The 18,615-nt window shown below is 42.0% G+C and overlaps 1 protein-coding gene across 2 annotated transcripts in view; it reads left to right on the top strand.

Moving 5' to 3' along the window:
* Positions 1 to 18,615, top strand: part of ADGRL3 (adhesion G protein-coupled receptor L3) — a 394,878-nt gene that overhangs the window by 223,829 nt on the left and 152,434 nt on the right. For both annotated transcript variants that reach the window (XM_044449737.1, XM_044449736.1), the window contains one exon: positions 8,009 to 8,194. In XM_044449737.1, the coding sequence (XP_044305672.1) occupies positions 8,009 to 8,194 (186 nt within the window). The remainder of the gene's footprint in view (positions 1 to 8,008; positions 8,195 to 18,615) is intronic.

Here is an 18,615-nt window from a genome sequence, read left to right as displayed (position 1 = left end):
CCCTCCAACTTCTACCCATTGGCCCTAGTCCTGATCCAGGAGCAACTAGAAAAAGTTTGATCCATCTTCTCCATGGCAGCCTTTCAGGTATTAGAAGATGCCTTCTTCTTCTCTGCTCTGGACAAATTGTATCCAGCGTTTTCCACCATATCTCACAGAAAGTGGCTTCCAAACTCGTAACCATCTTAGTCAATATTATTTGGGCACATGTCAACGTCCAAAATATGATGTCCCAGTATGGACATAGTACTCCAAGTGTGTCCTGACTAATTCAAAATGGAAAAGAATGGTCACTTTCTGTGACTTGGACACTATACTTTGGTTAATGCAGGCCAGCATTGCATTAACGTTTAGCAGCCATATCCCACTACTGCTTCTTATTCAGTTTGTGATCTGATCAGACACATGGGTCCTTTTCACAAGGACTGCTGCCAAGCCAGGTTTCCTTATTCTGTACCTGTGTCTTTTATCATTGTTCTTTTATAGCTAAATTCAGACTTTATGTCTTTTTTTGCTGAGTTCATTTTTGTAGTTTCAGCCCATTGTTTTTTTAAAGTCTATTTATTTATTTATGATATTTCTAGGCCATCCATAACTTTCATCTCTGGACGACTTACAATAAAATCTATAAATAAAGTGTACATATCCCAAACAATAAATAAATTAGATACCCCATGACTGAAGTGAATAACATTAATTGTTAAAATAAGTTAAACAGATAGGCATGCCTGTGCATACATGGACACATGTGCGCACGTGTGTGTGTGCAGGCACAGGCATGCACGCACACGTGTGTTTTCCCAAGCTGCTCCTCTTGGGCTGTTGCTGGTTTCTGGGGCGTGTTGAACTGATAGGGGTATAAAGGAACCGTTTTTTTCCAGTTATCTGTGTCTTTTCTCAAGCAGTAAGAGGCAAACAATGAAAATTCTCCCCCAGCCACAGAAATTGCCCCTTGCCCTTCAGCTCAGTTCTCTGTCATTAGGGGAGACCTACAGGGGCGGGGAGAAGAGAAGACAGCCTCATCCAGGTGTTGTCCCTGGTAGTGGTAGCCCTCCAGCAGGCTTCACTTCTTTTGAAAGAGCAGCTGTCGTTCCCACTTAATGAAGTACTAATATAATTTCAGCAGTGGTCATAACGCCAGGTAGACTTCTGGAAGGGTTTTGAACAGCTAATTTGTTCCTTTTTATTAAAGCAATGATATGAAAATAGACTTGTCTGGGACATAGGTCACAGACATATTTATTTATTTTAATGCATTTATGTTTTCCTGCATGAATTGTAGATGAATTATTAACCTTTTCATATCAAATCATATGTTAAATTCATAAGTTCCTGTTATTCTGAGGATATGCCCTTTGAAGATGTTCCTTTGCTTTACAAAATTCATCAGAATGGTTCTAAACAGGTGGCATAATAAACCTTTTAATTAAGGCGGCAAATCCCATGTTTTTATATGGGAGCTACAGACTTCCTTTCTAATATTAAAAAAGCAAGCAAAAACAGAGAAGCTTCAGATCCTGTTCACACTATAGCGATGAGGCTTGGTGTTTTGACCAGCTGCTAGTCAATGATTTAGACTTCCCACATTGAGAGTCAGTTACTGGTGAAGAGATCACACGTTTGTTAAAAAGAGGCAAGACTACTGAGATGAATGGAATGCCTGATATTTTAATCAGTTGTGCTAATTGGTGGATCCTAGTTTTAGATAGCTAATGTACATGTATTGGTAATACTGGAACATTTCCTCCTGTGCATGTATTGATAATACTGGTCAATACTAGCAATGGTGCTAATTTACATGATATCTAAGCTGAGGACTTCCTAATGTGATGTTTTCTTTAAACAGACCTTTATTTTTATTGGCTGGAGCAGATTCTTTTGTGACACATTAAGTTGGCTCTAGGGAGGAATGAATGTGTGTCTGAACTGATAAATATAACTTTCTGATTGTTTGTTAAATTATTGTTTATTTTCCTATTGTTGTCATTAGTTTCTTCCTGTAGGTTACACTTTGTTTTTTTAGCGTTTTGTGTTTGTCTAGGACAGGGGTCCTCAAATTTAGGCCTGCGGGCCAGATATGGCCTGCCAAGGTCATTTACCCCACCCGGCTCAGAGCTTTCAAACTTGTATGGACAAAACAATTTCCAAATGAGTCCAAAATCTCTGTGCCGGCGCAGGCGTACTCCAAAACTCTTTCAGTTTCAGAGACTAGCAGAGAGCCAGCACACACGCCAAACTGTAACAGCAACTTTCAACAGCCCATGCGCTGGCTCTCTCTGCTAGCTCTGGCTAGCTCCTGCTGCCGTGCTGGTCTTGCCAGTGTGAATTGCTCACATGCTGGCTCTTCCTCCTATTGCACACATGCATTGGCTCTGAATACAGAAGAGAGGAGCAAGAATACAGAAGAGAGGAGCGAATATGGAACTGGACATTGACCATCTCATTAACCAAAAGCAGGCCCATACTTCCCATTGAACTACTAATAAGTTTATGTTGATTAAAATTGTTCTTCATTTTAAATATTGTATTGTTTTTTCCTGTTTTTTTGCACTACAAATAAAATATGTGCATTGTGCATAGGAATTCGTTTATATTTTCTTCAAACTATAGTCTGCCCTCCGCAACAATCTGAAGGACAGTGAACTGGCCCCAGAGTTTAAAAAGTTTGAGGACCCCTGGTCTAGGAACAATAAATTGAAGCTGCATTTATTTAGGATCAGAATACTTCCGCAGTTTACAGAAACATCATGCAAATGGTCATTGCGCACTGCTCTTCCTAGAGTAAACCTTTGTGGTTTAAAGCTACTATTACTAACGGAACTCCATGACAATTTAGGGAGATCTTCTGATCTTGTTTTTGCTAATGAGCAAACAACTTATGGCCTCTATGCAACTTATTTTACATCACAATCTTGGTCTAAAACAATGATCTCTGCTCTAATAATATATCTACTAACATATAAACTTCATATCACTATAGGCATGTCATGAGCAGAGCCAGCTGGAGCCAGGGGTCAGATGGCCCAGGAAGCCCCTTCTGACTCACTCTGTTTCTGTGTTTCTTTGACCTCCATTTTTCTTGTATGAATGATACTGTTTTCAGATATTTTCACCTTGGCTTGGATTTTTTTTCTGTTTTTCTTTGCTTCAGTTTAACTCTGCTTTCCTTCTACATAGCTGGATTGAGTTTCCAGAGGGGTAACTGTTTGCTTGTTACAGCAAAACCAACAGTCATGTAACAAAAGTGCATCCTCAGCTTTACACACAACACAGACACACAGAGAGGAATTGTAACTGTGCATGGCAAATACGTATGAGTTGGCAACCCCCTGTGGAGTCCCTCTTCAGCCCATCTACTTGTTCCCTGTCTCCATCCCCTCTTCCCTGGCACCACCCCATGGCCAGGGTGCCCTGATGGGTGATGACAGCTTTTCCCTCCTTCCCACACTCCTCACTTCATTAAGTGTGGCAACAGTCTCCATTGTAACAATGGAGAAATTTTCCAAACTTGAATTTGATGTTTGTGGGGGGGGGGTGGAATTTTGCAGAGATGATGGGAGCCAAACTTGTCTGCCCCATGTCTCATTTCAGAGCAAGGCCTAGAACAACTCTGCCATGGCCCAGGTACACTCCAAAGATCGGTAGCATGCCACTGCTGCCCAAGGGAGAAGAGCAGGGACAGTGGTGGCTGCTGCTGCGTACCATCCTGATCAGTGTGAAGCGGGAGGGGAAGGGAGCGGAGGGGAGTGGAGGGGTGGGGGCAGTAGCGCTTCCTCTCCCTTCTGGTGCCGGGCTGTCTCACTCTGGCCTGACCACTGCTTGTTCTGCAAATGTTCTGATTGTCACTGAATTGTCACAGAAGGTTCTCTTTACAGTCCCTTTCTACTTACATTCCACTAGCTTGCAATTTTTAGCCAAGATGCTGCAAGACTCTTTACTGTTCCTCATAGATGCAATAATCCAAATGAAGTTACGACCCAAGAAATACCGTATCAGTTATTTTCTCTACCTTGAAATTTTCTGCAGATCAGTCCACAGCACACAGAGGGTGGGTTTGCATGACACAACAAGCCATGGTGGTTTCTTGCACAATATGGTCTCTTGAGTCTTCCAAACCCTTCCATGGTATTTCAACATGGCACATTTGGTTTTGAAAAACCACGATAAAAAGCAATGGTCTCTTCTGTGGTTCCCACACTTCACCATGGTTTCCCCCATCATCCAAACCCAGCATCATAGTCTCCAAGGTCTTGATGTGCAGCTACCAGAGTCCCCTGGGAATGCTGTCAGCTTCAGGAGCTGCTCTTCCATCCAGTGTGGGATTGAATTTCAGGTGTAGTGGCTGATGGGATATGTGCCAACTGTGGGAAGACTGAGCAAGGATGTGTTGTGTGGCTGGCGCTCCTTCCCAATGAAAGCATTCACTCCAGTTGATACTACAAATGTCTTTATTCTGAACAGTATTACAATTACAGTCATGCTGGCTAGAAAGTTGCCCTCTTGTTCTAACTAAGTTCAACCTACACTGGGTTTATAAATCCTTTGGGGCTGCCCCTCCAAGGGCGGGATGCTGTGACCCCTCTCTTTGTGTCACTCAGTCAGTCTCAATTCTAGCTGTCCCAGTCTGCGCATGCGCCTGCGAGAACGATCATCGTCAAAAGCCCCTTGCCCCTTATTTCCTTGGTTCTCACATTCCATATCGGAAGCTTGCGAGACTGTTTTCCCATTTACTCCCAAATTGGCCTCTTGACGCGCCTCTGTTTTGGCTTCCCCTTGAGCCCTCTTACCTAGCTTATTCTCATTCCCATTATCTGTGCAGTTGGGGAGTAAAGATGGTTCTGCTGACACCAGAAATAGCTCTTCATCAACACTCTGGTTCTCATGGGAAGTTTCCTCCTCTTGTGCGCCCGTAACGGACTCTTCTGAGTGCATGCGCATGACAGGAGGGTGGTAAGTATGCTAGAATAGAAACCACTTGATTGTCTGTCAAGTACACTCAGGAAAACACTGTGGACCATGGAAACCATGCGGGGTTGTTTGTTTTGACATGCAAACCTAGTCAATGTGTAAATGGAAAACTCTGTGTGAGCACAATGTAAAGAAATACCCTCTTCAGTCCTATACACTGCTAAGAAAGTATGTTGCATCTTCTTCAAAATGAACTGCATTTATATTGTTCACAATCCATCTAAAATGGTATCAATTTAACTAGGGCCTCACAATTTCCCATACATCCACATCTCTTTAAATTAAATCGACGTTCCACATATTATACTCTTTAATATCCAAATTACTTTTTTAAAGCTTTTCTTGTCTTCCATTAAGTTCCTTTCCTATTGCCTCATTCTTGCTTCATTTATGATGCAACTGAGAAGATGATAAATCAATAGATACTGAGGCAAAACGCCTATTATTTGAACTAGACTCAGATAATATTTAGTCTTTCTCCCATCCTCTGTATGCCTGCAGGATTTTTTGAAAATATTTTTATTATGTTTGAATTCCCTATATGATTTGTAATGGAAACCAGGGTGAGAGGTCGCAGACAGCATAATTTTGAAGTCCGATTCTGATTGTGTATGTTCTGTTTCTGTGAATCTCAGTTTCTTCCAGAAGAGATTGTCTGCATCTCTTTTGCCTCCTTCAGTGAAAGAGGAAAACACACAAGCCACTGCATGCACATCCTGCTCCCGCTGCCCCAGCACAGACACGTGCATCATGTCCGAAGCCCCTGGGGGCAGCCTGAGGCAGCTGGACCCTCCCATCACGTGCATGCCATTTTCAACCCAGACGTGCCCTTTGAGTGATTCTGCAGCATTCCAAAGCTGAATTACAGTGGGAAGCTGCCAGTTCTCTCACACACTTTGGGGGGTGGGGGGTGCTGCTAGCACACCATCAAAATTAGTGCTGAACACTGGTGCCCACCATGGAGGAGAGGGCAATGTGTACCCAGGTAGAGGCAGCCCTGTTCTAGATGGAGAGCTCCCAGCACTAGCAACTAATTAACTAATCCGGTTTTTTTCTCACTTAACTTGTTTTTTTCTGGTAAGAAAAAAGGTAAGGAAAGGTGGGGAAAAGACAGGAAGGTTTTGCACTGGTGACCATGACATCTGGACTCCCTGAATGAGACAATAAAACCATGTCTAGAAGCACCCCCAGAAGCCTAATACTTGCTAAGGAGATAAACCTGTACCTGGACTGTACCACTGTATTGGCGGGGGGAGGGGGGAGGATGGGATCATATTAGTGAATCTCTCTCTCTCTCTCTCTCTCTCTCTCACACACACACACACACACACAGAGAGAGAGAGAGAGAGATAGAGATAGATAGAGAGAGAGAGAGAGAGAGAGAGAGAGAGAGAGAGAACACTGCCTGTTAGGGAGGACTCAAGCCTAGCCTTGTCCTTGAGAGTGCTAGTTTCTGTGCACTCAGAACTATTTTGTATGGGAAAAGATTCTTTTTTATCGTGTGAGCCCTTCCTGCACTCTGAGGTGGTACAGGTCAAATTGACAGAAATTTACCTCTTCATAGAAACAGAGCAAATCAGAAGGGGTCTCCTGGGCCATCTAGTCTGACCTAGTTACGCAATCATTTTGTGGGGCAAAGAGAGGACCTTCTCAGTGGCCGCTCCTCAGTTCTGGAACTCCCTGCCATGCACATTGGCTCCCTCTCAGTTGTCCTTCCACCGCCAGCAGAGACTCTTTTCCTGAGCAAAGCCTCTAGCTTATACAATGGCTGTTGCTGAATAGGATTTTAATTGGCTGGTTGCCACTATTCTATTGTTGCATTTATCTGCTTTTTAGATTATGTTTTAATTAAGATTTTGCTTGTAAGCTGGTCTTTATTACTCTGGGATGCCTTGAGCAGCAGTTTTGGTGGAAAGGCAGGATATGAATAGATAATGTATTACTTTAGCCATACTCAAGCCATGTATGAATTGTTTTGTGTTAACTAGAACTCTATCTATCCGTCAAAGCAAGGACCAAAATTGTGGCATGAGGGGAGAGCCAATGAGCTACTGCTCTCCAGCAACCATTCTCTGGGGTGACCAGTATATGAAAGTACTGCTCTGAGTTATCACATGATAAAAGATTCTAATGTCAAGTCCCGTTCAGCAGAAAAGCTCATGCAGGGTTCCAGAGTGCATGTGGGATAATTTTGATAATAATTTGCCTTATAGTAGAATTGCAACTAGACATACTTATTTATTTATTTATGATATTTTTATTCCATCCTATACCAATCATCTCTGGACAGCTTACAATGTGATAAATACACAATCAGTACAACAAGCAATAGCAAGATAAAATATGACTGAGGATGTTATTAACATCTCATTAATGTAACATGAACATTTTAACCTGATTGAAATATTTAAGCTTTAAAATATTGGGTAAATAAAAAAGGTTTTAACCTGGTGTCGAAAAGCATATAACGTTGGTGCCAGGTGAACCTCTCTGGGGAGCACATTCCACAGCCAGGGTGCCACCGCAGAGGAAGCCCTCCTCCGGGTATTCTGTCTCCTAATCTCCTTCAAGGAGGGTTCCCGGAGGAGGGCGTATAGGGAAAAAGACATTCCTTCAGGTATCCTGGTCCCAAGCCATTTAGAGCTTTATAGGTCAATACCAGCACCTTAAATTGGGCCCGGACTTCAATGGGGAGCCACTGTAGCTGGTAGAGGACCGGCGTTATATGAGAATAGCGACCGGCCCCCAACAGCAATCTGGCAGTTCTGTTTTGCACCAATTGAAGTATCCGGACCGTCTTCAAGGGCAGCCCCACAAAGAGCGTGTTACAGTAGTCCAACGGAGAGGCTACCAGAGCATGTGTCACCATTGCTAGGCAATGCTCAAAGCATATAAGATACGTGAAAGGCTTTGAACATTTGAAAAGACTAGGTGAAAGAGAGCCGCTCTGCATGTCCTCCCCCATAATGTGCAAATACAAAGTCCTTTTAGCCAAGACAGTGATACATCTTGACATTTTCTCATATTCTTTAAACTATAGTTGAAGTCGGGAGAGACAGCTGCCAATGTTGCTAGAGAACTTGCTGAGCAAACAAAAAACCACCTGAATGCTGGGGACGTCACCTACTCAGTTCGGGCAATGGATCAGTTGGTGGGTTTGTTGGATGTGCAGCTGCGGAACTTGACACCTGGTGGGAAAGATAGCGCTGCACGCAGCTTAAATAAGGTAAGAATGCCAAAGTGTGGACTGTTCTGCTCTGTTTTTTCCCTGTGCCTCTGCCTGCTCTGCACTTTGCTGTGAGAAGACTTTGATGTGCATCACTGAGTTAGGAACATCTTTTCTCCTTGACAGTGCTCAAAGGATCATCCTTGGATTCCTCCTTAAATATACACCCATTCTAGGAGTGCTTCTTTTTCAGAGAATATCAGAATGTGCGAACAGCCTGAGAGAAGGCTTTGTATTTTGTTCCCATGGGCAGTAGCTCTGGATAGAAGAATATAAATAATCACAGGGTTTATTTATATTCCAGAATATCCTGCAAGAGTGCTTGTCTTGCAGTCTCTCAGAGAGATACTGAATATTAGCTCCATGACAGCCAAAGCTGCAAGAGGTAGAAATCATGCATAACAGTGAAGTGGATGTCATTGGCTGTCTTTCTCCACCCACTGTTTATCTCCCCTTCTTTCCCAGCTAGTACATTTCCCCTAGGTTTTGGGACTGGGGAGAGCAGAGGAATGGAAGGGAGGAAGAGACCGGAAACAGCTGTGCTGGGAAAAAAAAGGCAGTGATACCTGTGATTTCTGTCGCTTTCAGCCATTTTCTGCATGAGCCTCCAGAATTCATAGAAACAGAGCAAGTCAGAAGGGGCCTCCTAGGCCATCTAGTCTGGCCCCTGGCTCCAGCTGGCTCTGTTCATGACATGCCTACCATGTGCATGTCCAGCCTATCCTTTACTCCCTCACTGTTGGAGCTTCAACCACCTCCCGTGGAAGCCCATTCCATCCCCTAGGGGTCCTAACTGTCAGGAAGTACTTCTGGCATCTAAACTGAACCTTGGTTCCCTGAGCTTTGCTCTATTAGAATGAATCCTGCCCTCCTCTGCAGGGGAAACAGGTCTCTACCCACCTCTGTATGACACCCCCTCACATACCTATATGTTGCCAACAGAACCCCTTGGTGTCTCCTCTTCTCCAGGCTGAAAAGACCCAGTTCCCTCAGTCTCACTTCATGTGACTTTTCCTGCAATCCTGTCACCATCCTTGTAGCTCTACACTGCACTGACAAATTCCCAAGAAACAGAGATGTTACACAGTAGGGCAGTCCAGCTGTGGAGAGTAAATCATGTAGAGAGTCACTACATGTCTGGGTGTTCCCATTATGCCCAAATCACATGGCGTCTCTCTCTCTCTCACCCCGCCCCCCGCAGATGAGATTGCTGACCTTTTCTTCCTGACCCTTTCAGTTGCCATTTCCCTCCCTGTCTGGTCACAAAATGACGTATCTGGGGAAATGTTGGAAAGGTTGACTTCTGACAACCACTGATCCAAATAGGAGATTGGGTTTGTCTCTTAATAACTTCCATACCTTGCAGTTCCAAATTTTGTCCACATCACCAGATTCAAACACCCTGTTTAGTTTCTTTCTTCCTGTAAGATGTGGGGAGGTTTTCCTTTCCTTTAGGACTTGGAGATATTTCTGCATGTGAATGAAAAACAGGAAAGGAGAGCTACAAAATGGCTGTATGTATGATGTCTGAATGGCTAGAAGAAATGGTTGAGGGTTAGTGAATATTCTGTCTGTACCTGGGGATACGCAGACTATTCTGAGCAACAGAAATGCATTATTTCCTCATTTGTTGCGCATAGGCCAAATCTGCTGTCAAGGGAGTGCTGCAGGTATATAACTTTGTGGACAACTCAGACAAACTGTGGGGTTTTGTAGCTGGAAAAATAAGATACTTTCTACCATCTCCAAAGAGTGCATCCATTGACTATTCATATTATTATTTTTTATTATTCATATTATTATTTATTTATTCACTGCACATGGCAGTGAAGCACAGTTCAGAGTACAGTAGTAAATTGGTCTCTGGGCTTTACAGTGTCAGTCTGCAGATGGAAGCTCCCACATCTGCCCACTCCTCCATAAGCCAAGCCTCACACAGCAGGGAACTTAAGCACGCCTGGGAGAAGGGTGGCAACTCAATGCACTTTCTTTCATGTTGGAGGGACTGAGGGAGGAGGAAGGTTTTACGGAGAGGCAGTCAATTATGCATTGTGAAGGATACAGTCCAGACACAGGCTGATCACGCCAGTGCTGCAGAGGTCCGCCTGGTATACAAAATCCCAAATTTAGCAATAAAACCTTCCCAACTGCAATAAAGAGCATTATTCGTGCCGTAAAGCTGCCTGCAATAAATCCTGTGCAGCAGCAGGGGTGAGGGGCAGGGTGAGCAGAAGTGTAGCACAGTCTTCTCTAAAAGCAGCCACCAGGTTGAAGCTCCTCAGCTGAGGTCAGAGGATGAAGCCAATCAAAAGGAGAGGTGGGAGACCTCAATGCTCCTTCAGGCATTTAGAAGGGGTGGTGGAACTCACTCTTTGCATCACCAGCTCCTTCCACTGATCCCAGAAGCAAGTAGGTTGCCTGAGAATTGGCTCAACAGGGATTTTTTCCTTTGCCTTGTTTGTTTTGTTTTTATCACTACTACCATGCATTTGTCGATAGATGGGCTGCCCCAGTTCATACCAGCTGAAGTTTTCAAACAGTCCTGAAGGAGAGCAACATGTAAAACACGTAACATGCATCATCAATTATGCAAGCATCCGCTCCTTCCAATGTTGTCCAAGAAGGTCTACAATATGTACAGGATTGCACTCTTAATTGGTTAAATGGTTGAAATCAGTTAAACAGATGAATCAGTCAGCAGTTTTTACTTTTTTTTTAAATAAAGGTCTTTACTACAAGCATTTACCAAACATGAAGGTGACTGGTCTTATCTTAGGAAATGCAACCCCCCTCCTCTTTTCTAGTTTAAAAGCAACAAAATGACTCTTCTAAGATTATGCTATTCTGTTACAGAATTATAATGGCATAACTCTGAAGCAGAAACTTTCTTTACCTTTATTTATTGCAATTTAATCAATTAATTACCATTCATATGATGCATTAACCAGGGCCAGGTCTAAAAATATAGCAGATGGAGCAATTGGCTGCTGAAGTGATGCAAGAGACTGGATGATTTCCGCCTATAAACTCATCAGGGAGAAACTTGAAGCCCAGTCCTTTGCCTCATAAGGTGCTTTTCTGTTTGCCAGGGGGTGCGGTGGGGGGTTAATGCATTCTGGAGTGGTACAATGTGTTCTATCACTTCCTTTTGCATACATCATCCAGTCCAATAACTTGTTCACTGGCTGACAGCCTGTATTTTAGGTCAAGTCCCACCATGCTTAGTAAATTCTGTAACTTCTCCAACAGTATAAAATAGCCTCCTGCATCAAGAGTTACAAGTTTTGTGTTGTTATTGTTATTGTTGTAAAGCCTGAGACAAAAGCCTAGCTCAAAGATAAAGAATATTTTTATCATTTAGGTATGCCTGGAGTTGCTAAGCAACCATATGTTCAATTATGTTGCTTGGAAACGGCAGATCAGATACTAGATTGTGATTTACTGGGTCATTGACACTCAAACATCCCCCAGGGAGCAGATGGATAACTGCGTTCTTAAGAGGTATAGACATCTTCCCTATGATCATTTAAAATTTTATAGAACACCTAAATTATACTTAATAATAACTGAAAATGCTGTTGTATCCAGAAAGCAATTCTTTTTACAAAATTTTATTAGTCAGAAGAGGCAAAGATTCAACAAATGTGTGGTTTGAAACATCTCCACAAGCATCCTGTCAATGGCTGGGGAAGACATAAAGTGAAAACTATCCAAGGGAACATGATGATAAGACACAATTATGCATCCACTTTGGAAAATATTACTGGCATAGCAACCACATCAGACTGGATGTAAGAAATTTTATCTATACTAGGCCTTGCAAAAATTCTCTCACCTGAGCCAAAGGTGAGGAATACTAAAGTCTCACAGAGCATTGTGGGAAACTTCACCACCAAATCCAGGATGGCCAGTGTAATCTGAGTCACTGAGCCAGTAGACAAAAGTCTGGTTTAACCTAATGCTCAGCAGCAAGTACCCTCTTTGAACTCTACCACAGAAAGATGAAATCTTTACAGATAATGTGGCTCTACCTCTCTACCTGCCAGTTGATGAATGAAAAATAATACAGCTCTTGTACCATTCTGATGCCATCACAAAACAAGTCTATGTTCCCACTCCATTCCTTATGTTTGGATAGCATATTTGTCACACTGGGAAAAAAAATCCATTTGCCATTACTTGGACCAGTCATGTGGAAAGGAAGGCCTTTATTCCATGGAGAACCCTACTGACAGATTTAACTAGGTCCCCCAAGTTCCAATTTTGGTCTATTCCACAGCTAAACCTTAGAGTGCTTACATTCCCAAAATGTCACAGGAATAATGCTCTAAATAAATAAATAAATAAATAAATAAATAAATAAATAAATAAATAACCAAATTTATCGTTTTAATTTTGGCCTTTTTCCTAAGATTTTAATCCCATGTTATCTTCAGCTCAGTTTCTCCTGTTCAGTGTCAAGGTTTTGATTATGTTTCAACTATCCAAATTCTGACATCAAACATGGGTAGGCAGGTGTTGTAATTCTGGTAATATCTAATATGTGGGCAAATATTCAATTAGTATTTAGTAGATATTGGCAAATGTAGAAAAACATTCCCTTGGTGTATAAAAGAAATTTTAATGGAATGCATAATTACAAGTTAATAATTAACATTGCAATCCTAGATATGTCCACTCAGAAGTCAACTGTACTGTTGACAAGTTCAATGTGCTCAGGATTGTTGCCCAGGATGACTTTGCGGCTGTTCAGCAACAATTGCCCTTGCGAGCCAGCTGTATACTTAGAGCATGAGCTGGCTTTTAGCAACAATTATTTTGAGAACAGCTTTAGTCACTGTAAGAAGTTCTGTAATAATGATGACTGTATGGCACAGGTAAGAGACACATGACCCACAGGGTCTGTGCAGCCCTCCCCCACACACAGTCTGTCTGCTGCTCCATCTCCCAAAAAGTATCCTGAGTCAATAAAAAGTAATGGTATTGCTTGTGTCTATTTGTTTGCAAGCTGTTTTTGACCCAGACACACAAGCTAATGTTGACTGTTTGAATACTCCAGATACCAGTTTGTTTAGATACCATATATCTAAATATCATTCTTATTTCTTTGTGTGGATATGTAAGGCTGCAAAATGTGGCCTGTGCGAGGTGAAATGATCCCCGCTCCTCCTGAAGCAACCTGCTCCTGCTTTATAATTAACAGTAACGTAAATGAGCAGGGGTTCAGAAAGGACCCAGCCCACCTATGGAAAGAGCTGCACCATGGCCCACCATTGCCCATCATTATCCCTGAAAGGCAACATAATTTCGTGAAACAAGGTATTTAACATATGGTAACATGTTATTAGTGCAAAATGCTTAAGGAAACAGCAAAACAACTTTGCTTTGGATAATATCACTATTCTAGAATGTGATTCAAACTTTAGCTTTACACAGCTACAAAAATTTTTAAAGTTTACATTGTGATATGCATGACACACAGGGAGGGAGGGATGGGGAGCTTGTGAAGTACATGCACTTAAAACAAATTCATATACCGTTGCCACTTCCAGCTCACACATGATGCCTCCGAAATGATGCTACACCTGGGACATTGGCAGTGGCAGCTGGGTGGCCACTGTGGCTGATAGGGCCAAGGATGGACCAGCAGAGGCAATGCCAAGGGTTCAGTGGAGGCAGGGCAGTCTTTTGAAGCTCTGCCACAAAAAGAGGAAGAGGGGTTCACTAACTTTTAAATCATGACCATGAAGAGTAGAATTCACACAGCCACCCAAAAGCACTCCTTGGGACCCAGAATTGCCTCTTGCAGGAGCAACTCATATTGCACAGAGAATCTAATACATATGATGACTGCAAAAGAGTGATCAGAATCCGCACAGCTACACAAAGTAAGACTCATCAATATAGTTGATATTAATATTGTCAAAGCCACAAAATAGGCAAGCAAGTGTTGGAACGCAGCAGCAACCCATTTCACATGAGCATGTATACTGGTACTGGTTCTCCAGAGTTTCAGCCAGGAATTTTTCAGCCCTACCTGGGGCTACCAGCCACTGGATCTCTCGCCTGGGCTTAACAAATAACTGCAGCCCCTCCACAAAGCAGCTTTGAACAGAACTCCTTTGGACTGAATTTGGGAACTTAAGCACGCAAGGCCTGTGTTGCACCACCAAGGTGTAGCTCTTCTCCTTTAATGCACTTTAGCCATCCTCTGGCACTCAGAGAGTTAAAAAGGCAATTTAAAAGGGTGGCTGAGTTAATGCAATCTTCCCTATGCCTATTTAAGAAGGCTGTCCTGAGACCTTTGGTAAATAAAGCAATAAGAAGGGGGCTATAAGGAACAGGTTTTAACACTGATCTCTGTGGCATCTTCTTTGGAAATTGCAATTAAGGCCAGGAGACTTGTGTGGGGAGGGACCCATTCCCCACTGAAATGCAACATGAATGAAAAACTGCCATTTAGCTACAGTAAATAATTTATTTAATTTATTTGGGGTAGGATGGTCTTTTACACAAAATTCAAATATTTCAGATTTTTTAAACAAAGCTTCCATACCTTAGTGAAGCAAATGAGGGAAGTGATTGCAAAATCAAGTGACTTTATGGCAGGGGTCTCAAACTCGCAGCCCGTGGGACAATATTTTGTGGCCCCCACTTGATATCAAAGTTTAGTGATAGTGCAGCCCGCGCGTTTTTCTCACACGCACCTGCATGAGTCGTCACCCTGGGCGCAATGTTCCCTCTAAGCTGCGCGCCGGGGCACAGGGGAGGGGCCCTGCGGCCTTCAAAGCGCCGGCAGCGCCCAGGCCGGCCTCCGGGAGCCACGCGGGATGAGCGGCCCACCACCACCGCGGTGGTGGAATACTTGATGCGGCCCAGCCTCACCCAGACTCTACTTCCAGCGGCCCCCAGGTAAGTTGAGTTTGAGACCCCTGCTTTAAGGTCTTGGGTGCAAAGCAAAAATGCACCTCTACTCAGAAATAGCAGTGCCCCCCACCCCGTGCAAAAGTCAGCCCTAGGGAACTCTCCTCGCAAGTATGAAGGACGGGATTGTTCAGGAGTCTGTAATCATGAGCTTCTAGTTCTGAGCATGTCCAGGATGCATGCCTTTCATGGAATCACAAAGGAATATCCCTCGGCTGCCTGCCTGCTGCCTGCCTGCCTGCCTCCGCCATGCTGTTCCCTACCATGTGGGCTCAAGTCATGTCGCTCAGCAGCAGGAGGAGTTTCCGTAAAGCACCTGTTGGCCCACGCAGCTCTGCTGCCGCCCATCCAGCCCTTACCAAAGGATGGGAGTGGGTCTCTCCGGCTCCCAGCCATGCCCAGCCTCTCAGTCAGGGAGCACGACGGAAAGCCCTCACTTTGCAGGGTGGCAATCAGCAGCCCTGTGTTCTGAAGGCCAACCACCCCCCAAGCTGTGTACACAGGCAAGCTTTAAGAACGCAGTAGCATAATACTTGCTCCAGGAATGCTCAGACCGTCATGAGTTGTGCCTGCTCAGAGGGTCGCCCCAGTTGGTGATGGAAAGGGAAGTCAGCGAAGGGACTGCCTCCCAAGTAAGCCTCTTCCAGGGACTGAAAATCCCACAGTCTGAAAATTACTCCCTTTTTCTATCTTTTCCTCCACAGCCTCCCCTTATTTCTTTTCAAGTTACAAAGCTGTGCTGTAGTGGTTGTTACATTGTATGTTTTGTGTGGTTCCCATTTTAATTTCAGGAAGATCTTTTGAAAACTTGTGTGCAGTAATGCTAGATAATAAATTATGTTTAAAAATCTCATTTTTCTTTTAACCTTGATTCCCTTTGCTATCCAGCACCGCAAATACATTCTCACTTGAACACATTTCATCCCAAAAGCGCTCTCACCAAGTTTCACTTTCTATCTCTGGGCTATCTATCCATCCATCGAGAGAGATTCATTCCATGATTTACCCCATTTATCAAAACTATTTCATAGATAAATAAACTACACACCTTATCCCATCTGCGACTGGTACATAGGCTTGAGTTAATATCATTTTATATTTGCCTGTATTTCAATTACAGTGCTTGTGGTTTTTTTAGCCTTTAATCCAACTTAGATAAAAATCTATATACTCTTGCTTTGTATTACTTTGTGATCACGTAAGCATGTGGATATACTCAATAATATAAAACATTCAAGCTCGGATTATGTAGACCACCAGCTCAATGTTTATTCATTTTTGAAACATTTAATTATTTTTCATCTATTCTCACTGGGCCACATTGAAATAAGATGAATAAAGGAAAAATGATAATTAAATGTAAAATATATCCAGAGAAGGATATACCCATTTAGTTCCATTTAGTTTTAAAATGACTTATTAACTAGCACTAAAGAATCAATATCTCGTGCAAATACGTTTTGACAATAAATTCTTTGAATGTTAACTTTTTTCTATCCAGTGAAAGGGTAAGTGTGTTATAGTGCAATCGCAAGCAAAATGTATATGCAAGATACTGGCTTAATCAGTTCCTCAACAAAAATTTGATGAAAATTATCAATTATTTTGGTGCTCCACCTGCATAAAATTAAATTAAAACAAACAAATATATTTCAAGATCCAAGAGACCAAAAAAAGCAATTAACAGTGCAATCCTATACACACCTATTTGAAGGTAAGTTGTATAATATGCATAAAAATATTCACATCCTTACAAAATTCCTTCTTAACAAAAGTGATAACAGAAGCTCACAATTTTCCTTCCTTTTGACAATTGCTGATTCTTTTCTTGAATATTTTTCAAGTAACACGATGACCAAATAATGTATTTGTACTTTTCTAAAAAAAATACATATTTGTTTTCCCAACCTGATGTCCTTAGGTATTTTGAATTTTAATTCCCTGCAGGCCCGACCAGCATTGCCAAGGGTCAGGAATTGTCTAAAGTTCTTGTCTAAAATATCTGGAAGGCATCAGCTTGGGGAAGTCATCTTGAAGAAATTAATTCTGATAAATTGTCATTTTTTCAGACCTCTAATTGTTTCTTATATGCTTATGATCTTTTATATGTCCTCACAGTATGCTCATTTTATGGAAACTTTCTAACATCTCCTAGATTAAATAAAAGACAATTTTTATTTAACTGTTTATATTTTATGTCTTTAAAAAGATGACTAGAGAATAGCACTTCCTCTAACATAAACTTTGTTCATGTCCCACAATACAGGTCAAATCAGGAGTTTAGTTTAAAAAAATTGTCTGTGATTCAGATTTATACTTAAATACCTGTGAAATAATTTCATTTATCTTCTATTTTCTCAACTTGTTTAAAAATGCTATAATTGGATAACATAATGAGCAGCAATCTGTAGGTTCTATTGAAACATTAATTGTAATACTTATTAAAATTTTAGAGATAAATATCCATTCTTTACTATGAATTATTGAGCACTAAATAAATAATTATATATCAGAATTATCCAAATATCAGTTAGAGCTCACATATATGTATTAGATCTATGTAATACGTGTATATGTGTATATCTATATATCTATAGATATGCGCGCACACATATATACAGGGTGAGCCAAAAGTAGGTATATATTACTGATCAGATCATGGAGGTCTTCACACAGTGGACGAATTGAAGGAGTTCATCTTGCAAGCATTTATTAACATTAATGCTATCTGGAATTTGTGTCACCGTGTCAGAGGCCAGTTCCAGGAATGTTCCAACTTTGATGGAGGACATTTCAAGCAGCTAAGAAACTAAACATGACCCAACAGTACTGTATACCTACTTATGGCTCAGCCTATCTATTAGAAGTACTAAGAAGTACAACTTCTTCACAGACTTTGTTGTGTTACCAAGAGAAGTCCAACTGGTAGAGACAGCACCCATTCTGTGGTAGCACTCCAGCTGTGGCTCCCTCCATGGGGATGTCCGATTCACTCCATCTTTGCCTGTTGGGCCATAACAGTCATCTAGCCTTGCTTGCCTTTGCTGAGATTTGAATTGTTTAGGGCACAAGCCAATGCCTCATGCCTTCATTCTAAACCTCCAGACTTGTTTGAGAGGGTGGGGGTGTCAACCATCAGAGTTCCAGCACTGAGGCTGCAAGATCTTGGAGCTGAGTCTGCAAATTATTCTATGTCTTCCCCCCGCCCAAAAGGGCAGAAGGCCTTAAGATTGTGCCTTTAGTTACCATCTCTGCTTTTTTTTAAAGATGTTTTGTTCCAAGCTTAATTTGATTTTTGATATGTGATTGTTCTGAAAGTTGCATATTAGCTTGGGGGCCACTTGGGCAGACAGACAAATAAGATTTTTAAAATTATTTTTAAGTAAACAAAATCCCACCCAATATACTGAATAGGCTGCAGCAAGCTGCAACATTTGGTTGTATTTTCTCATTGAAAAAATAATATATTTTTAATCCTTTTATCCCATATAATCTCT

Source organism: Varanus komodoensis, unplaced genomic scaffold (assembly GCF_004798865.1).
Source record: "Varanus komodoensis strain SLA01 unplaced genomic scaffold, ASM479886v1 scaffold60, whole genome shotgun sequence".
NCBI lineage: Eukaryota > Metazoa > Chordata > Lepidosauria > Squamata > Varanidae > Varanus > Varanus komodoensis.
Note: the sequence above shows the minus strand (reverse complement) of the source record. Positions and strands in the feature narration are given on the sequence as shown.